The 19267-nt window shown below is 39.3% G+C and overlaps 1 protein-coding gene across 1 annotated transcript in view; it reads left to right on the top strand.

The window, feature by feature from the left end:
* Positions 1-5712: 5712 nt before the first annotated feature.
* The window catches only part of SGO2 (shugoshin 2), a 52787-nt gene continuing 39232 nt past the window's right edge, over positions 5713-19267 (top strand). Inside the window, exons 1-4 of the mRNA XM_073218383.1 lie at positions 5713-5832; positions 12113-12247; positions 13956-14131; positions 14899-14976. Of these exons, the coding sequence (XP_073074484.1) occupies positions 5739-5832; positions 12113-12247; positions 13956-14131; positions 14899-14976 (483 nt within the window). The 5' untranslated portion in view covers positions 5713-5738. The remainder of the gene's footprint in view (positions 5833-12112; positions 12248-13955; positions 14132-14898; positions 14977-19267) is intronic.

Genomic DNA, 19267 nt, shown 5'->3' with positions numbered 1-19267 from the left:
ACAAATTCCTGCCTTGGCTGAGGAAAATTTGATCTGTTGAGTGTATTTGTTTGGGCTTATTTATTTATAGTCACTATTCAAAGTTTTACATTGGGAGGCATCTGTAATCCAGTGTATTTATCTTTTTTGCTCTCAAATTCAGCAGGCATCCCAGTTTGAAACCAGTGCTTTTTATCTCTCTGTAACTAACTGTATCTTAAGAGGCCCTAACTGTATAGTGGCTGATGTAATAACAGCTGAGAGTTTCATGCACAAACTAATTTTTTCCTTTCATGCTGTTAGATAAATTATTAACAGGAGATAAGGAAGTTTCATTTTATGTCTAAATAATGTCGCTGGCCTTAGCTTTTATAAAATTAAATGCAAGGATCAAAAATGTTTAAATACAGAGGTGGCTTTTTTTTCAAGGAAGCAAATGTTTTAAATAAAACAGTAGGTAATAGTTCCATATTTACATGAATTTGAAAGCTTACAAAGCACTTTTGTTTTCTAGCTCATCTACATCTACAGCATCTGATCTTTCATCTCTTCTTCTTGCCTCAGAGGAAGAAGCCATCCTTCAGCCCAAGGCTCAGACCTTGTTCCATCCTCCAGACCCACAGAACTCTGTTCCACCACTACCCACCTCTTTCCTATGTCATCAGTTCTCCCTCTTCACCAGCCTTAGTTCAGCCTAGAAAAAAAGTACAAACCCACTCTAGAACCCCCCATAGCTATTGTCATTTCTCTTTTCATCCCCAAAGAACTGTGTGCTCTTATCTCTGCAACCTCCCTGCTGTGAGAGCAATGACTTCCTAAATGTTACCCCCAGGGCTGTTCTCCTTCATATCCTCTGGCTGCCCTAAGGCCAGGTTGGCTGTCCCCTCTGTGAAATGAGCAACTACCGTGCCATCATGGGGCCTGTGTCTCCTCCTCCATCTCACTGCCTTTCTAGCTGCCCTTGCATCTTTCCTCTGCAAGTTGATATTCACTGGAGTTCTACCTTTTACCTTCCCTATGTTTGTACACATTCTCCTTCCATAACTTAATTGACTCCAGCAGTTCCTATTACCGCTCACTGCTGACTCCCAAAACCAAACATCTCTTTTGAGCTCCATGTTTTATATCTGTGTGCCTGCTGGACATCTCTACCTCTATATCCCAAAGAGACTTCAAACAGCAGAATTCATTATTTTCCACAAAAGTTACCCCTTTGCGCTTGTCGTGAGTAGTAGGAGGGAAAGGGGTATAGGATGAAGAAGGGAGTGGACAGAGATCTCCTGGACCCTCTCTGGCAGATAGGCAAATGTCCATATAGAGAGAACTCTAGAGATTGGGCTTCAGGGCCCTGGGCTGTTGGAAGAGGCTTGTTAATGTAAGTGTGTTAGTAGAGCTAGTGAGCACAACAGCTGACTGTTCGAGCCCTTGTCTACCCCCAGTATGTATGGTTTGAATTTTATCACAGGAAATCTTGAGTAAAGAAATACTTGAACCTTTCTAGAATACCCTGTGGAGGCACTGGGTAGAAGTTAGTAAGTAGATCCTAAGTGGGTCTCTCAATATAGTCTGGCATGTGGACCAGTGTAGAGTAGGTGAATGAGCTGCAATGAGAACTACTAGGTTTTTCTAGGCAATGATAGACTAGGATGCTGACTATTTTATTCCTCCCCAGAGAAGCCTCTCTTCCACACATACATACAGTAGGTCAGAGATAAGAATGCATGGTGCCCCTATTACGTATTCCTTACCCTTGCCTAAACCAAAGAAATAGTTTTGAATAATCTCAAGTATCTACTTATCACAATGTATGGGAATGGACTGTTTGCTTGCCTGCCTTCTCCCTTAAGGAAAGAGGATTTGTCTCATTCATCTCCACCTCTAGCCTAATGCCATGGGCAAAAGGGACTCCCCAAAAACATATATTAAAGAGAAAGAGGAGGCTGGCAAGCAGACACCATGGGGAAGTTCACATGAGGTATTGATAATATATCTTGAAATTGAAGTGACAGATGACAAATTATTTCTTTCACTGTCTCACAGTGGTGTAGGCCAGACTATGAGGATTCAAATCCCAGCTGTTCCACTTACTACATTTTGCAGAAGTCACTTAAATTTTCTGTGCCTCAGTTTTCTCAACTGTGAAAAGGAAATAATAGTACCTACCATATAGGTTCATTGCAAGAATTAAAAAGGTATGTGAAAGGCTTGCCATAGTACCTAGGGCAAGGTAAACCCTGGGAAAATTTTATCTACTGCTGTTATAATTATTACCTGTCCTTCACCTGCCACAGCAAGAAGTCTTTTTGTTAAAGACAATAGAAATGATTATTGCAGTAAAGTCACAGAAAATACTGAAATGAACCTTTGTTTTTCTTTGGCTGTCCAGCTCAAAAGCCCTTCTTGAGTCTGGGTGGGAGGCAGAGAAGGCCTTTCACTAAAAAGCTAAAAAAGCTATCTATAGGCTAAATGTGCAAGACTCCCTTGCAGCTAGGGTTTGAAGCCTATGAACCAGTCTTTCAGACATGCTCCACCTAGGCATAGCAACAGGAGCTAGTGAGGCCAAGCAGCAGGGATGGGGGAACTGCAGCACAGTCATGCCCACTTTTTCCAGCATCAGCAGCAGTGACAGTCCCAGTGAAAGCATGTAGATCCACTGCTGACTGTACAAGATCGGCAGCATCCTCAGAGGCTATGCTGGTAGCATGACTGTGGCTGGAGCTTTGCTGCCCAGACCCCCTTGTTCTTGCCTGTCTTCAAGCCCACATCTCTATCTTCTCCAGAAATACTTGAAACCACTCTGTGTCCTTTTCTGCCTCTGTCAGCCTGGGTTAGGTTTCCTTTGTGCAATTCAACCTGCCAGACTGATACAGATTATCAGATCAGATAGTTTAATAAAATGTAAGTCCACTATTTCTATTTTGTTTTATTGGTTTATTGATTTGTAGTATGTCTTCTACTTGGCTCCAGTTCAGGGATTGTTTTTCTTGGATGATTTTTGTTTTAGTAATGCTGATATGTTCAAGTGGGATTTTGCTGATGCTGTTATTTGGCAGTGAGCTTGTATCTTCTCCTTCTCCTTTCTTCTACTTTTTTGGTGTGGGAGTGTGGGTCAGGGCAATCAATTCTAATTGACTGGAATCTACTCTTAGATTGCAGTCAAGAATATTTCCAGTCATGATTCCATGTAGAGAAAATAGGGCAACTAATGAGTGTAAGAATAAAGGAAAATAGAGAGGAACAAAATCAGTGCCTTATGCAGGAGAGTATCATAACAGAACTGTGAGCTCATTTAATTTAACTGGTTTATTTTATAAATAAGAAGCTTGTAACAAAAAACACAGTTAATGTGTGTTCAAGATACAACTAATTACATCTTCACACACCTCATCCAGGGCTCCTGCCTCTATCTATTCTACCAAAAGGCAAATTACCTAAAAGCAAACTGAGACCAGGTTAAATTCAGCCCAATTAATTATACCTTTTAAGCTTATGGTTGTGTATGATAAGAATGTATATTTTCAATAGCTTTTTACAATTTACAAAGCAGTTGGTTCATTAAATTCTCTCAATTGCTCTCAGACAAAATAATCAGCACTTAAAAAAAAAGAGGTGCTGGTATTCATGTCTTGATAAATTTTTTAACATCTCTACTACCTCTGTTCTCCCTTTTCTATTTTTTTTTTTTTTTGGTTTTGAAGTTGTAGGTAAAAAATTAGTCAAGAAGAAAGTAATATGAATGTATTTAAACAAAATACAATATTGTATTGTATTGTCTTAATATTGTCTGTTGATTGGAATGATCATAAAAATGTATTAGATATTGTTAATATTCTCCATTTTCAAATGAGGAAATGGAAGCTCAGAGATTAACTTGACCAAGATTAAATAACCACTAAATGGCAGAGCCATGACATGGTTCGTTTAAAAGAACATATAACTTTTATTGAGTCCTTAGTATGTCAGGCTGGGTGTGATATAATGAGTTGTAAGAAATACATATATATGGCCAAATACACATTTCCCAGGTATATTTGGTCTTCATCCGCAATTCCTGAAAACAGTGCAGTCTTAAAGGAGAAAGGAATGTTTTGTTATGTTAATGAGAGACTTTTAGACCCCACCCAAGGGTGGGGGCTGGAGGTTGAATCAGCCAATGGCCAATAATTTAGTCAATCAAGACACTGCAATGAAGCCCTTACAAAAAACCCTGAGAAGAGTTTACCGCTCTTACTCTGCTCTCTTGAATCTTGCATTATGTGCTTGGGGAACCAGAAAGCCTCCGTGAGTCACTGAGCCAGGCCCCAAGCGAGGATAGAAGCTCCTTTGTTTGGGAACTTACCCTGCGTACCTTGTCATCTGGCTATTAACTTGTTCCCTTTAAGATATTATTTATTAAACTGGTAAATGTGTCTTCCTGAGTTCTGTGAGCTGCTCTAGCAAATTAATCGAACCCAAGGGGGAGGTCATGGGAACCTCCAGTCTGTAGATGGTAGCATAGGTTAACTGCTTGGGGCTTGCGATTGCTGCCTGGAGTTGGGGAGTGGAGGGCAGTCTTCTAGGAAGGATCCCTTCACTGGGGGAAGGTGGTGCTGTCTCTAGACAGATAGCATCAGAATTGAGTTGAGTTCTCCAACACACTGCTGATATGCAAGAATTGTTTGGTGTTATATGTGGGAAGAACCCCTACCCCCACATACTTACACACATTGGAATTGGGTCTGAGAACACAAATGGAGTTAAACTACTATTACTGCTATGTATAATATTGTTATTGTTATATATATATGTAGGAAAAGACAATACCATCACACTGGGTAAACAAGATACAGTGCTCATTAACCCCTAGATAACTGGAAATTTCCATAACCAGTATATTATATTCTAAACCACTGTTATTGAAGTTCTTACTGAACTGTATGCTGTAACTTTAGTACCTGCTCAATCAATACTCTTTTACTTACACAAAACTCATGCAGCCATATCTCTTTGGAGACCTATCTTGAAATATATTCAACAAAAAGATCTAACTCAAAATAACATATTACATCATTTGTCTAGATTCTCTAAAATAAAATGGAAAGTTCTGATACTCAGATGTCCCCAAATGAATAAAAAATTGACCGAAATATGAACTGACTGCATTACGGTATAATCAATTATTGTAACCTAAATTTAACAAGCTATTTCACTTTCAGTCTAACGGCATACAAAGAGGAAATTTTATTCTAGGTATGGTTTTTCCAAATGTATGATTAGATTATCAAAGTCACTTGTGAAAGGAAACTAAGCTAATTGACTTAGAACATAAAGTGAATAATGTATATTTTTATGTAGTTGTGCATAACGGAAAATGCCATTTTTGCACATTTAAACCATTAGTATATTACCTGAAATACTGAAATCCAGGATTTTCAATGAAATTCCATTGCTGATTTTCCCTCAATTAAAAGAAAAATGGGGAGAGCGTAAGTGAAAACTAAAACTAAATAAGGGTGCTCTCATCATACTGCAAAGATGACTATCAAGGCTTTTAAACCGCTGATTAATACAGGTTGTTTTACCGAAAGAGCATTTCCTTTCTCATCCACTCATCGATGGAAGGAGAGCCTGCTCAAGGCCTCAGGGTGCCGTTTTCACTCAGGCTGGGTTGCCCACGGCTCTTCGGGACACGCCCCCTCCCGTAGGTGCAAGTCCCTCCTTCCTTCCACTTCCTGATTACCGCGTTCCTTTGCACCGCCTTCTCGGGACCTGATTGGCTGATGCGGCAACTGCTAACGGCTGCGGAGTTTAAACACCAGCCGCCGCTGCAGACGCTGAGCTCCCGGCGCGGGGAGCTCCCACGCTGGAAAAGCGGTAAGTCAGTGATCTTCGGCTTGGCCGCCCCCTCCCTGTTAAGATCCATGCCCTTCCAGAGCCGAACCTCCCGGCGCTGCGCTGCCGAGTCTCCTGTGCACAGAGCCTTCCGTGGCCCGCTGTTCCGTCTGCGCTCCGCTCTCGGGTCTCTTGGACCGCGGCTCCTGCACCCGCTCTGCAGGGGCCGTTGGGCCATTCCCTGGTTTGGATCTGAGTTGCTGTCTTTTGTCCTGGGGATTTGGGCTCCTGGCTGGGCGAGCCGCCAGTTAGAAGGTCATCTCCTTGAAGAAAGGGAGTTCTGTCTTTGTGACTGCTCTGCTCCCTGCTTTTTAGAACCGTGCTCGCTGTGAGCGCTCGGACTCTTACTGAGCGTTCGGTACTAAATGAACGTTACAACCGCTCACCCAGGTTCCTGAAGGAGCTCTCGCTTCTGGAGCGCCGCTTTGGAAGGGAGCTGACTGAAGGCGAAAGGGTGATGGAAGACTGGGAAGAATTTAAAACTTGAATTGGGTCTTGATGTCCAAGTAGGATTTCGGTAGGGAATAGGAACGAAGGTTTTTCTAGATGAGGAATCCAGTTCAGGAGAATTCGATGTGGAACTGAGTATTTCTGATTTAGAAATAGCCAAGATGCTGGCCAGACAAGAGCTACAGATTAATAATAATATGTAGTATTAGTGAGTGCTATGTGCCAGGTCCTGTATTAGGCAGTGTATGCACATTAACTCATCGAGTCTCTACAACGAGATGCCCCTAACTTTCTATAATTTTATAAGCCTGGAATTGCGATTTAGAGATGTTAAGATCACATAACTATGAATGTTAGAAGGGAACTCCAGCACAGTCCCAGCCACTATTTATATATAATGCCTCAGTCCAGTCTTTATAATAGGGTAAGTCACCCTGGAATGGTAATCCAGGGGCCTGGCTTTCGTCCCTAAAGTGTTCCTCAGGGAGGTGCTGAATGTGGAAGGTGACAGAGCAGTGTTAAGAAAGACTCTGATACCTGGCATGAACATGTGGGTGAGTGAGTGATAGTGCTATTTATTAAGTAAGGGAACTAAGAACCAGTTTATTGGGGAGGGCAGTTCAGCCATAGATTCCTAATTAGTAAAGTGAGATTTGATATTCCTGACTGGATTTTCTGGGAGATGGACTAGATTTCTATGTTAGGATCCCTTTCAGGGGTGTGAGATGTTTCTGTGTGTGCCTGTATTCTATCTGTGGAACAGATGGTGATCTTTGATTTTAAAGTTTCTTTTTGGCAAAATTTTAGAAGACGCATTGAAGTTTAGTGTTGGAAGGTTCCTAGTTCAACTTCTCCCAATTACAGAAATTTCTCCTAAAACTATCTTCCCCTTATTTGCTTGACATCTCCCAACATCTGCTCAACACTTTCAAAGGAGACTTATTCCAAAACTGGACATTTTTAATTATTTGAGATTTCTTTCATTTACCCATAGTCATTTCTCAACAAATATTTATCCAGTAGCTCTTTTGCCAGGGGCTATTGTAGGCACCACGGGTACCACAGCCAAGAGACTTGGCAAAAACCATGCCCTCAAGACAGATAGTAACTTAAATCAGAAAATTGTTATGTTAGACCCTGACAAGGCAATGGAGAAATATTTAACAGTAAATGAAGTGGGGTCAGGTATCCAATTTGAAATAGTTTGGTCTGGGAAGGCTCACTAACAAAGTGACATCTGAGTAAAGAAGGAAGCAAACAAGCGCTGTGGTTATTTGAAGGAAGCGGTGATAGAAAAGACTAAAGAAATACAAGAGTTCTGCAGGGGCAGCATGCTGAGGTGGCCAGTGTGGCTGGCGCTCAGTGAGCAGAAGGAAGAGTGGTCAAGACGCCAGGGAGGCGCCGACAGGGGATTGAGGGAGGGGAAAAGTATCCTACTGTGTGGTACCTGAGGCCACCGTAAGGCCACTGCTGCAGTGACATGGAAAGCCACTCACAGGGGGGTTTTAACAGGAGTGACACGAGTTTTTGGAAATTTTAAAGGGTTTGTTTTGGTTACTGGGTTGGGGAGAAGGCAAAAACGGAACACCATTTGAGTAACTTTAAACAATAATGTACATCAGATAGAATGGCAGCTCGCATCAGAGAGGTAGCAGAAGAAATCATGGTGAATGGTCCATGTGGATATGTTGTGTAAGTTGGGCCAGCATGGCTGATGATAGAGGGGATGTGGGATGTGAGAAAGAGGTTTCTGACCTGAACAAGCAGAAGGATGGAGTTGCTGTGAAGTGAGATGGAGAGAACACGTGGATTGGGTTTGGGTAGGGGCAGTTTAGGGCATGTTAACTTTGAAATGTATATTAGACATCCAGCGTGAGGTAAGGAGTAAGCAGTTGGATGAATCAGTTTGAGTTGATTGGGGATATACATTTTCAGGTCATCAGCATTTAAATGTGAGGCCAGGACATTAGATGATTAGTATCGCAGATAGAAAATAGCTGAGACCCAAGGCCTGAGATCTGGAGCACTCCAACTGTAAGGGAGAGCTGAAGAATAACTAGCGAAGGAGACAGAAGTGGTCAGTGAGGCAGGAGAAAACCCTAGATGCAGTGTTTGGAAGCCAGCTGAAGAAAATATTTAGAGAAGAGAATACTGCTTGTCGATCAAGTGCAATGAAAACTGGGCTTTGACTACCATATTTGATTTAGCAACATGGCAATTTAGTGACTTTAAATCATCTCCACACAATAGTGGTGAGAACAAAAACTTGACTCAAGAGAGAATGAGAGAGGATGAATTGGGTATAGCAACTATTATCAACTCTTTAAAGGAGTTTTGCTGTAAAGGGAAACAGAAATAGGGTAGTAACATTCCAGCATGAAGAGATCACTTGTATTTTCTCAAATGTTCCATTTTCTCATGCATTTACACATGCCATTCTTCCTGTAATATCCTTTCTAATCTTGATACCTGATAAAGTTTCCATTTTCAAGACTTATCCATTTAACAAATACCTGCTGTGTTCATATTATTTTCCAGGCAGTGTTCTATGAGCTGGGGAATATATCATTGACTAAAACAGACAAAAATCCATGACCTTATGGAATTTAAATTCTGGTTGGGGAAGACAGACAAGTAAATTAGATAGTGATTTAAATGCTATGGGAAAAATAGAAAACGGTAAGAGCAATCAGACATGCTGAGGAAAGGAGCTACTGTTTTTGAATGGCCTCTCTAAAATGGTAACACTTGAACAGACTTGGAGGAGGAGAGTGAATGAGCCGTTTGTGTATCTGGAGGAAGAGTTTTCTCTCCAGAGAATAACCACTACAAGGCCCTGAGGCTGCAGAATGCCTGGTGTATACCAGGGGCAGATCTGGGTGGCCAGGATGGCCTGAAGGGAATGGGCTGGGTGAGAGAGAAGGGAGAGTTCAACTTAGAGAAATGGGAAGAAGAGCAGATGGTGGAGAGATTTCTAGACCATTGTAAGAACTTTTACTCTGAGAGGAATGTGAACCATTGGAAACTTGGAGATTTAGATTGTATAAACTAATAAATACACTCTCATGAGGGCAGGATTGGAAGTAGGGAAATAAGAAGCTATCGCAGTAACTCACGTGAAACATGTTGGTGCCTCAGTCTAGGCTGATGCGGTAGAGGTACTGAGGAGCAGGCAGATTCTGTATATATTGTGAGGGTAGATTGGGATGTGAGAGAGGTTTTTGGCCAGGACAGCTGGAAGGATGGAGTTGTCATTAACTGAAACAGGGAAGGCTCTGAGTGAAGCAGGTTTGGGCAGATTAAGTTTGATATGCCTGCTTTGGTTTTCCAGGTGAAATTGTGAGTAGACAGCATATGAATCCAGGGAAATTAAGGAAAGTGAGCCAAACTGAGGACATAAATTTTAGAGTTCTTGGTATCTAGGTGATATTTTAGCCGTGACTATCAGAGAGGTATCAGAGAAGTCACCAAAGGAGGGGGTAGAAAACCCCAGGACTTTGGTGTTCTGGAAGCCAAGGAAAGAGTTTTTGAGGAGGAAGGGGGAATTAACCACATCAAATGCTGCTGGTAGCTCAAGTTAAAAAAGAACTGACTAGACTGTTGGATTTAGCAGTGTGGAGGGCACTGGAGACCTTGACAAAGAGGTTTTGGTGGAGCAGTCAGAGTGAAAGCCTGATTTTCCAGTGTGAGAGCTTTGGAACTGTGTGTGTGAACAGTCCTTTCAAAGAGTTTTGCTGTGAAGGGCTGCAGAGAATTGGAGCGGTAGTCTGAGAATAAAGTGGGGACTTTTTAAGATGAAGGAAATAGCAGTTTGTTTCTATGTTGAAGATCATGATCCAGTGGAGATGGAAAACATTGATGATACAGAGGAGAGAATTGCTGGAGTTACGCCTTTGAGGAGACAGGAAGGGGTGAGGTCCAGGGCATGGGTCCCTGTCTAAGGGAGTCACACTTGGCCTTAGATAGAAGGATAGTGGATAGTTCCCTCATAATAACAGAAGAGAAGACAGGCATGGGCACAGGTAATGGGTAGGTAATTGTAGGTGGTTGTGAGAGACCTGTCTGCAGGTTGCTTCAGTGTTCTCAGAGAGAGAACAGTGAGCCAGGACATGAAATTATCAACTAAGAAGAGTGACCCAGGGGATGGCAGTTGACAGTAGTGGGGTGGTTCGAGATAATAGAATCTAATAACCTTAAATTCAGGGCTGAGAATTTTTAGGGAGGGGAAGACAAATGGTCATCAAGTATGAATGTAAAAGATCCTTCAGGAGGGCTATGGGAGAAGAAGCGGCCTTTGCCTGACAGAACTGCAGGAGAATGCCCATTCTCCTGGGAGAGGAAGGAGACATTCAGAGAAGAGATTGAGACTAGAGGCTTTGATGATGAAGATTGATTGTGAGTTCAGAGGACGTCACGAATTGGGCAAGATATAGAGACAGTATTCATTTCCTGTGGCTGCTGTAACAAATGACTGCAAATAGGGTGGCTTAGAACAGCAGAGATTTATTTTCTCATTGAAGTTCTGGAGTCCAAAAGTCCAAACACATTATCATGAGCTAAAATTAAGGTTTCTGCAGGGCTGCCTTCCCTCTGGAGACTCTAAAGAGGAATCCATTCCTTGCCTTCAGCTTCATGTGGCTGCTGGCAATCCTTGGCTTCTGGACACATCACTCCAATCTCTGCCTACACTAATGTTGGCATTTTGGGACCTACCAAGATAATCTAGGATAGTCTCCCCACCACAAGATCCTCAATTTAATCACATCTGTAAAGACCCTTTTTCCATATAAGGTTTAGAGGGGCAGGGATTAGGACTGATATCTTTGGGGGGGGCCATTTCTCAGCTTCCTACAGGACCAAATTAGGGATATGCAGAGCTGGAGGGGGTTTAGGGTGAGGGAGATGAGTGTGACCTGGGTGTCTGCATTCTGGTGGTAACCGATATAAAGAACAGAATGCAATTAGTCCTGTGGACTCAAGGCAGGTAGTGGTGGAGAGGCTGAGTACTGGGAGTTCGGCATCTGACAAGGTTTCTCCTAGATATCTGCAGGTGGAGGACAGGAGGCTTGGGGAAGAGATTGGGATTTGGGGAGGTTGATCTTGTCCAAGTATATGGCTCAATATAAACTGTACCTTCTCAGTAAAAACTTTTCTGATCTTTTTCCTCTGCCCAGGCAGATTTAATCACTTCTGTGCATTGTGTATTATATCCATTATTCTTGTTATCTTGTTTCCACTATTAGACTTCAGGGTCTAATTGACTATAATCTAACAGACAAATAGACATGTTTAAGATTTCCTGCCTACTCCTCCAACACTGCTCCCCCCATAAGATTAGATGTATCTCTTCTGTGCGTATCTCTAAGGCTATACCTCTTATATTATAATAGTATCTGCCCACATCAGACTATGCATTCCATGACTATGCATTTCTATCCAGCCATATCCTTTTTCTGTCCTGAGTGACTGCCTAGCTCCTGGCACCTAGATAGAATAATGTAGGTTTGAATAAAAAAAGTCATTTATCTTATTTGGATTCTACTTTAAACTACTTTTGATCAGATTTCATTCAAAGGGAGTTGCAACTGCTCATGTGAGAACAAATTATATCATTCAAGCCATGATTGTTACTTGTTAGAATGCATTTGTCAGTTATTCTTTTTTCCTTTATTAGTAATATATTTAAGTTATTCAAATAGCTAATTTAAATATATAATCAATTTGATTTAAATATTTTGATTGGTTTGATTTAAATAATTAAAGATAATAATGTATGATTTCTTTCTTCCCTCCTTTCTTTCGTTTTCTTTAGTGATGGAGTACCCAGTGACAGAAACTGGCTCACTTTTTACCTCAGGAAATAAGAGACATGTGAAAGACAAACGAATTTCAAAGACTGCTAAGTTGAATGTTTCACTTGCTTCAAAAATCAAAACAAAAATAATAAGTAAGTGCCATTAGTTTTAAACTGTACTCTCATTTTCACTTTTCTGTGGAGAATTGATGTAGTATTTGATACTTTATCAAGTATGGAAAAAGACTAAAATGGCTATTTTTGTTAACTGATACTTTTTTCCCATCAATCCTTCCTAGCTCCTTCAGTTCCTATTAGTTGAGTGGTTATGATAATTTACCCTCCGTAGTCAAGGCTGAATTGTCAGCTATAAAGCTGGGGTAGCCTAAGGTAACTACTTCCTACACTGCAGAGAAAATACCTATATGACATTTCTGGAAAAGAACTAAAAATGTGACAGATTATTCTTTTGGCATGTTGTAGCAATTGGATAATGGGTAATCTACAGGTGGTTGGACCAGATAGGGTGCTATAGTGGGTGATTTTATATAACCAAAGCTCATCATGAGGGCACTGAGCATATTGGAGATGGGTTTTCATGGATTCTGGAGCTATTAGATGTCAGAAAGGGGGAAAAAGCCCCTCCCTTAAGTATAACAGTCCCTGAGCATTTAAAAAATGTTATTACTTTTATAAACATATTTTACATACACTGTACTTTTATTCCATAGGTTATGTTATTGAATAGTGGCATGTAAATCAGAATTATAAAAATATAATCACGCTTTAAGTATACCAAGGGAGAATACACTATATTTAAGATGAGCTTTACCAAGGAATTCACAATTAAATTGATTTGCTAACAACAGAAAAGCATTTCTGATTTAAATGACACTACATAGTGTAAGATAAATTCTAGCTGAAATAAGCAGGTGAAGAGAGGCAACAAAGGGCTACGTAGTTTATTTGAACGCAAATTCCCAGGTCATGTTCCGCGGTCTGGCTATCACAGGCCGGGGAAGTCACACTCAGCAGGGCAGGCAGTGAGTTTTTAAAGAAGGTAGGGGGAGGCAGAGCTTAGATTTACAGCGGTGCAAGGATTGGCTAGCCTAAGGCACATTTTTCAGGTTGGGAGGGGGTGCAGCAGCTGGGGACTTTGGCACGTCATCGGTGTCTGACGTGCTCCCCCCTGCCCCCAGTGCCTTCAACCTTACACATAGCATTTGAAAAGGTAAGTCTAGTTTGCAATAGATGCCCAGAAATTAGAGGTGGGTTATTTGGGGTAGAGGTAGATGATCTGTCCAACATTACAGTAAGTATGTTCTCTTTCACTCAGTATTTTGAAAAATGGACTTTGGGAGCATTAACTAATTTGTTCAGTTCTGAAGCCAGGGAAATTGGCTTTAGAATTTTTACAGATAAGCTACCCTTCTAATTCCTATGGGCCATCTCCAGTTAGAGCTGTGGTATCATCTCCATTCTACCTCCTAGTCAAAGGTAGGAAGGAAGGCAGGGCAACAAGTATCAGTATTTATTTTTGGGGCTGACCTAATAATCTAATGCTGTGTTTATAGTATAGTCTTCTTCTTCCTGATTCTGTATTCACAAATATTCCACATTCCTGCAGCTCTTTTATTCTTCATCTTATATCGAGCTTTTACTTCTTTAACTCTAAACTATAGGTTCATTTTTTTCCCCAAAACTATTATCTGTATTGCCATTCTCTTCTTTTCCAACCCTCAGTTAAAACTTAAAAAGTGGAACAGTTTTGTCTAAAATAGTTTTATTAAGGAATATGAAACTTTATCAAAAGTGTAAGTTCAATATTAACTCTTAAAAATTTTTTTAAATTTTTTTACAGACAATTCTTCTATTTTCAAAATTTCTTTAAAGCACAATAACAGGGCATTAGCTCAGGCTCTTAGTAAAGAAAAAGAGAATTCTCGAAGAATCACAACTGAGAAGGTGCTATTGCAAAAAGAAGTGGAGAAACTGAATTTTGAGAACACATTTCTTCGCCTAAAGCTAAATAATTTGGTATGGAAACCATGTTATGTTTGAATTCTAAATCACAACTGAAGTCTTAACTGTGCTATTATGGAAGATCTGAAAATGTTTTTCAGATCTCTGTTGTAACAAATTATTGAAGGAGTGTGCCATGTTAATGGACAAACTGTTAATAGGTAATAGAAGGTATCATAAGTCTAGATTCTAGAGGTGTACTTGTGGCTCTGCAAACCAGTATAGTACCTTGATCAACATTTGATTGCCTAACATAAGCAAGGTTTAGTGCATTAGTACATTTTAAGATGGGCACAGTTCTTCCAGTGACTTGAAAGGAGAGTAGTTCCCAGAATGTTTGTATTCCCCTTTAATCCCAGCATTTCGCTCTTTATGAGCCAAATAGAATGAAGACTAGTTGTTGTTTTTCCTTCCTACTTCCAATTCTGTCCACAGACAGGGAAGTAATAGCCAGTGATTAGCAAGGCTGCAACTATAAACCTAACATGAATGGGAATTAATTTAAAATGGAAAAATGAACAACTGTGCCTAAGGGTTAAATCCTTGTCGCTGGCTGACAATAGAAAAATGTTTGTAGGAAAATTATGATGGATAGCTCAAAAGCATTAAAAATGTGTGTGTATGTGTGTGTGTGGCTACTTGAACTATAAAGTGTTGCACCTTTTTAGTTCAATGTAATTTCATTTATTTTCTTAGTCTTAACTGATGGTATTCATAATTACATGATATACTAGACTTGAAATCTTAATTGATTAAAAGGGATTTTTATTTTACATATACAGAATAAGAAGCTTATAGAAATAGAAGCACTCATGAATAATAACTTGATAACCGCAATTGAAATGAGTACTTTTTCTGAGGTAAGTAGAATTTATGTTTAAGTAGTGTAATTTTTTAGCATTACTGAGGATAATTGAGATTAGTTAAGTAGCATCAAGTTTAGAGATTCATATCTTAAACTTTGTGCAAAGGAATGATGATACTAATTTAAGTGGCTAAGAACACATTATCATTTTTATAACTGGTTATTGAAATGTTTATATAGAAATTGGGTTTTGATTAAAAGTAACACAGGATTAGACAGCTCAGTGGAACATAATGGCCCCTAAACAGACTAAAGAATGTAAAAGATGCTAATATGTAATATTTCAAATTAGGAAAGAATTTGTGTCATTAAAAAAAGATGGACACAATTTTGAAAACCTATTTGGGGGAAAGAATAGGGACAGATCCTACTTTATATCATTCTCTAAAATAAATTCTATATGGATTTAAATGTAAAAAAGGAAATCATATAAAATGAGAAGAAATTATAAATGAATTCACATTAAGTAGAAGAGGTCTTTCTATACCTGGACACAAAGATAGAAACCATAAAGGAAGCTGTTGATGAATTTTCTCAAAATTTTTTAGAAGGCTAAAAATCATAAAAATAAAGGTAAATGGCAGACTGGGAAAATTGGATATGGCAGATAAAGCATTAACATTATTAGTTAAAGAGCTCTTATAATCTAGCATGAGGAGAATTAGAAAAATCAGGAAGGGAGAAGGACCAAATATTTGTGAAATTAACTCTGTTATATAAATAAGAAATATAATTGTGAAGGGAAAATATTCTTACTATGTAAACTGAAGAAAGATTAGTAAAGTCCCATTTTAGATAAATTTCTTGATAGATTCTGGAGATAGTTTATGGCTTCAGAGGGTGGCTTTTAAATGAGATTGCCTATATTTAGATACCAGCTCTGCTATTTTTTGGTTCTGTGCCTTTGGTCTTGAGTGATTTGAACCTTAGTGTCCTTATCTGCATGATGTGGGTAATGTTAGTTCAGCTGCAGAGAGTTATTAAAGAGTTAATGTGGCTAGCATGTGTCCCGGCAATAGGAAGAATGCAGTAAGTGTTAGCTATCGGTATTTTTTATTGTATGTGTATTTTCCTGTGCTTTCTAAATTTTCTGAAAGTCTTTCTTTTTAAAAACTTTTAAAAGTCGTTTATAAGGCACTTAAATGAATAACTTTGTAGTAAGAAGATATGAGCTTTTTCAATCTATTCGGTCAATGTTTAGCTCCTTTGGCAGTATTTTCGTAAGTGCTAGCTAAAGAATCGGTATTTTATGCTCAACTTAATCCACATTTGGATGAAGAACAGTTTTGTATAAATGTTCTTGTGGAATAATGTTCACAGGAGGTTTAGCTACTAGCATTACAAATCTGATACCTAGTACAACCAGTGAGCAAAGATGTGCCTTAATACATTTAGCGCCCTCTAAGGAGAAGAGATGCTTTTCCCTGGGTGGGTGGGTATGGGGAGTCAGAAAGGGGCTCAGTTTTGTTGGTCAGCTTGCAGGACTGAATTGAATTGTCCTGAATAAATTACTAAGATGAAAAATCAGATAACTAATGGCAGTGGGGAGTATAGAGTCAGTACCTGAATGGACTTGGAGAGTAAGAAAAAGAAGCTAATTGGCGAGATGTGGAAGAGGGGAGGGTAATAATACTCATACCTCCAGGAACTTTGGAAAACAGATAGCCCTAAAAACATCGCTCAACTGTTTGTTGTGAGTTATGTGATGAAAGAAGCCTCCATTGGTTCTTTACAAAATCTTTAGTGAAGTCAACTTGTTCCCAGATGCTTTTTGTGTAGTTCTGTTTGGAGAATTTAGAGAGGGCTAAGATCAGCATCTGGATTTAGGAAAGTAGAACACAGTAAGTATATGCACAAGTTGGAGAATGAAGGGATGGCATACAAATTTGGTGTCTACTTCCTTGGACTTAATATTGTTTAACAGACTAACTTTTGCATATTAAGTTTAGTGATTCTTTTTCTTCTTAGTTGCCAGGGAGGATGATTGGTAATATAGACACATGGTTCTAATATCAACAGTATGTGTCGAACAAAGTGTAGAACAAAGTCTCACATGTGCTTCTGTACTGCCTTCAGCTACTTTCTCCTCTTCTTCTTACATCTTGTGCAGGTAACTGCCTTCATTTGTTTCTTTATACTAAAACAAAAACAAAAGATAGCATACTATATTAACTATTCAATGCTTTATTCTTTTTTTATGTGACATATCTTGAAGCGTTCTCCATGTGATTACAGGGAATGCTTTGTCATTCCTTTTTGGTGCTGTGTAGGGTAGATCCAGAATGGATTTCTAATCTGTTTAAGTAGGCTTTCCTTGTTGGACACTGGGTTATCTTTTGCTGTTGGCTTGACTTAAGGGTAGAATACCCTTTTCTCTTGCATTATTAATTTTTTCCCTTCCTTCTGAATTATTCCCAAGAGGATACAAAAAATGTTATCTTCCATCTTTTAAAAAAAGGAAACAAAAATAAAACCTCTTACTCTACCCCCACCCCCAGCTACCATCTCATTTTTCTCCTTACCTTTTATGGCAAAACTTTTAAGAGATTTGTTCAGCTGTCTCTAGTTTTCTCTTAAACCCACAGCAGTTGGCTTTTCACCACGTTCTCACTGAAACTGTTCTGAAAATTGAGCTGCATGTTTTTAAAACCTCTGGATGTTTCTTGGCCTTTTAGAATACTATACTCTCCTAAGTTTCCTCCTACTTTTCTGACTGTTCTTTTTCAGTCTGTTTGTTGGTTCCTTGTTATTTTCCTGACTCCTAAATTTTGGTTACCTTAGGATTCAATTCTTGGATTTTTCTCTTCTTGTTTCCTAAATGATTTTATCCAGTCTCATGGTTTTGATTACTGTTAAATACTGAAGACTCCCAAATTTGCATCTCTAGCCTGGCCATCTCCTCTGAACTTATACAGTACATATCTAACTACCTACTGGGAATTTCCATTTGGATGTCTAAGAGGCCATTTCAGATTTCATGTTTGCCACCTAATCTGTTCCTTTTGGGGTCTTCCTCTCAGGTAATTAGGATTCCACGTTCCTGTCTTTTCCTCATACCCCACATCAGATTCTTTAGCACTGCCTTAAAAATCAGTTCAGAATTCTATGACTTATCACAATCTTCACTTTCACCGCCCATGCCGATGCCACCATTCTCTCTTAGCTGGAGCTTGGACTTCCGTCCCGACGTGGGTGTCTTGCTTCTGCTTTTGCCTCTCTTCTCTTCACAGCAGAGTGGCCAGAGTGACCCTGTGAAAGTGTTAGTCTCTGCTTGAAACCCTCCCAGAACCTCCCATTTCCTCCACTGCCCACTCTCACCTGAAAACTGAAACTCTTGTTCTTTCTCTTACTTCACCTGCCACTCTCCCTTCCCTGCTCTTCCCCACACAGGCCTCCTCCTGGTTCTCAAACACAGGCCAGCAGCCACCTCAGGGCCTCTCCTGTTCTTCCTTCACAAGGTTAGTTCCTTTATTTTCTTCAAATTTTGAATCAAAAATCACTTCAGTGAAGCTTCCCTGGCAACCCTGTGAAAATCTGATCCTTCTCCATCTCTACCCCAGCATTTGATATTCTCCTTCTCTGCTTTTTTTTCCTTAGCACTTAACACTTATAGCATATAATCTTACTTAGTAATTCTATTGTTCATCCCACCAGACTATAATAAACTTATTGAGCGCAGGATTTTTGTCTACCAGAATGATATCTAGAACATATTAGAATGCAGTAAATACTTACAAAATGTTGCATAGTTTTTCCCTATTAAAAAAATTTTTTTAAGGGTGACGTACATATTCATCCTGTTATACTTCTGTTGTTGAGCTTTTTAAATAAATAATGGTAAATAATGTAAAATATCTTTTTAGCATCTATGGTAGTGGTCATGGGGTCTTTTCTTTTTTAGGTGTATTAATATGATGATTTCTATTAGTAGCTTTCCTAATTTTGTAATTCTGCAATAAACTTCAGAAATAAATTATTATTCTGTTAATGTGCTGCTGAATTATTTTTGCCAATATTTTGTTTAGTAATTTTTCTATTGTTTTTCATAAGTGAAGTTTCCTTGAAGTTTTCTTTTTATACAGTCTTTAGGCATTGGTAAAAATGTTATAAATACTAAACTCATAAAAACAATATGGATATTGTCCTTTTCCTATGCTCTGGAAAAAATATATAGTATTAAAATTACATTTTCTTTAAAGGTTTCAATTCTTCTGTGAAAACATCTGGACCTGGACCTTTTTTAGTGGGAATTGTCATTCTGTGTTGCTAGCTATTTTTTATATGCC

Source organism: Manis javanica, chromosome 12 (genome assembly GCF_040802235.1).
Source record: "Manis javanica isolate MJ-LG chromosome 12, MJ_LKY, whole genome shotgun sequence".
Taxonomy (NCBI): domain Eukaryota; kingdom Metazoa; phylum Chordata; class Mammalia; order Pholidota; family Manidae; genus Manis; species Manis javanica.
This window is presented reverse-complemented; position numbering and strand designations above follow the sequence as displayed.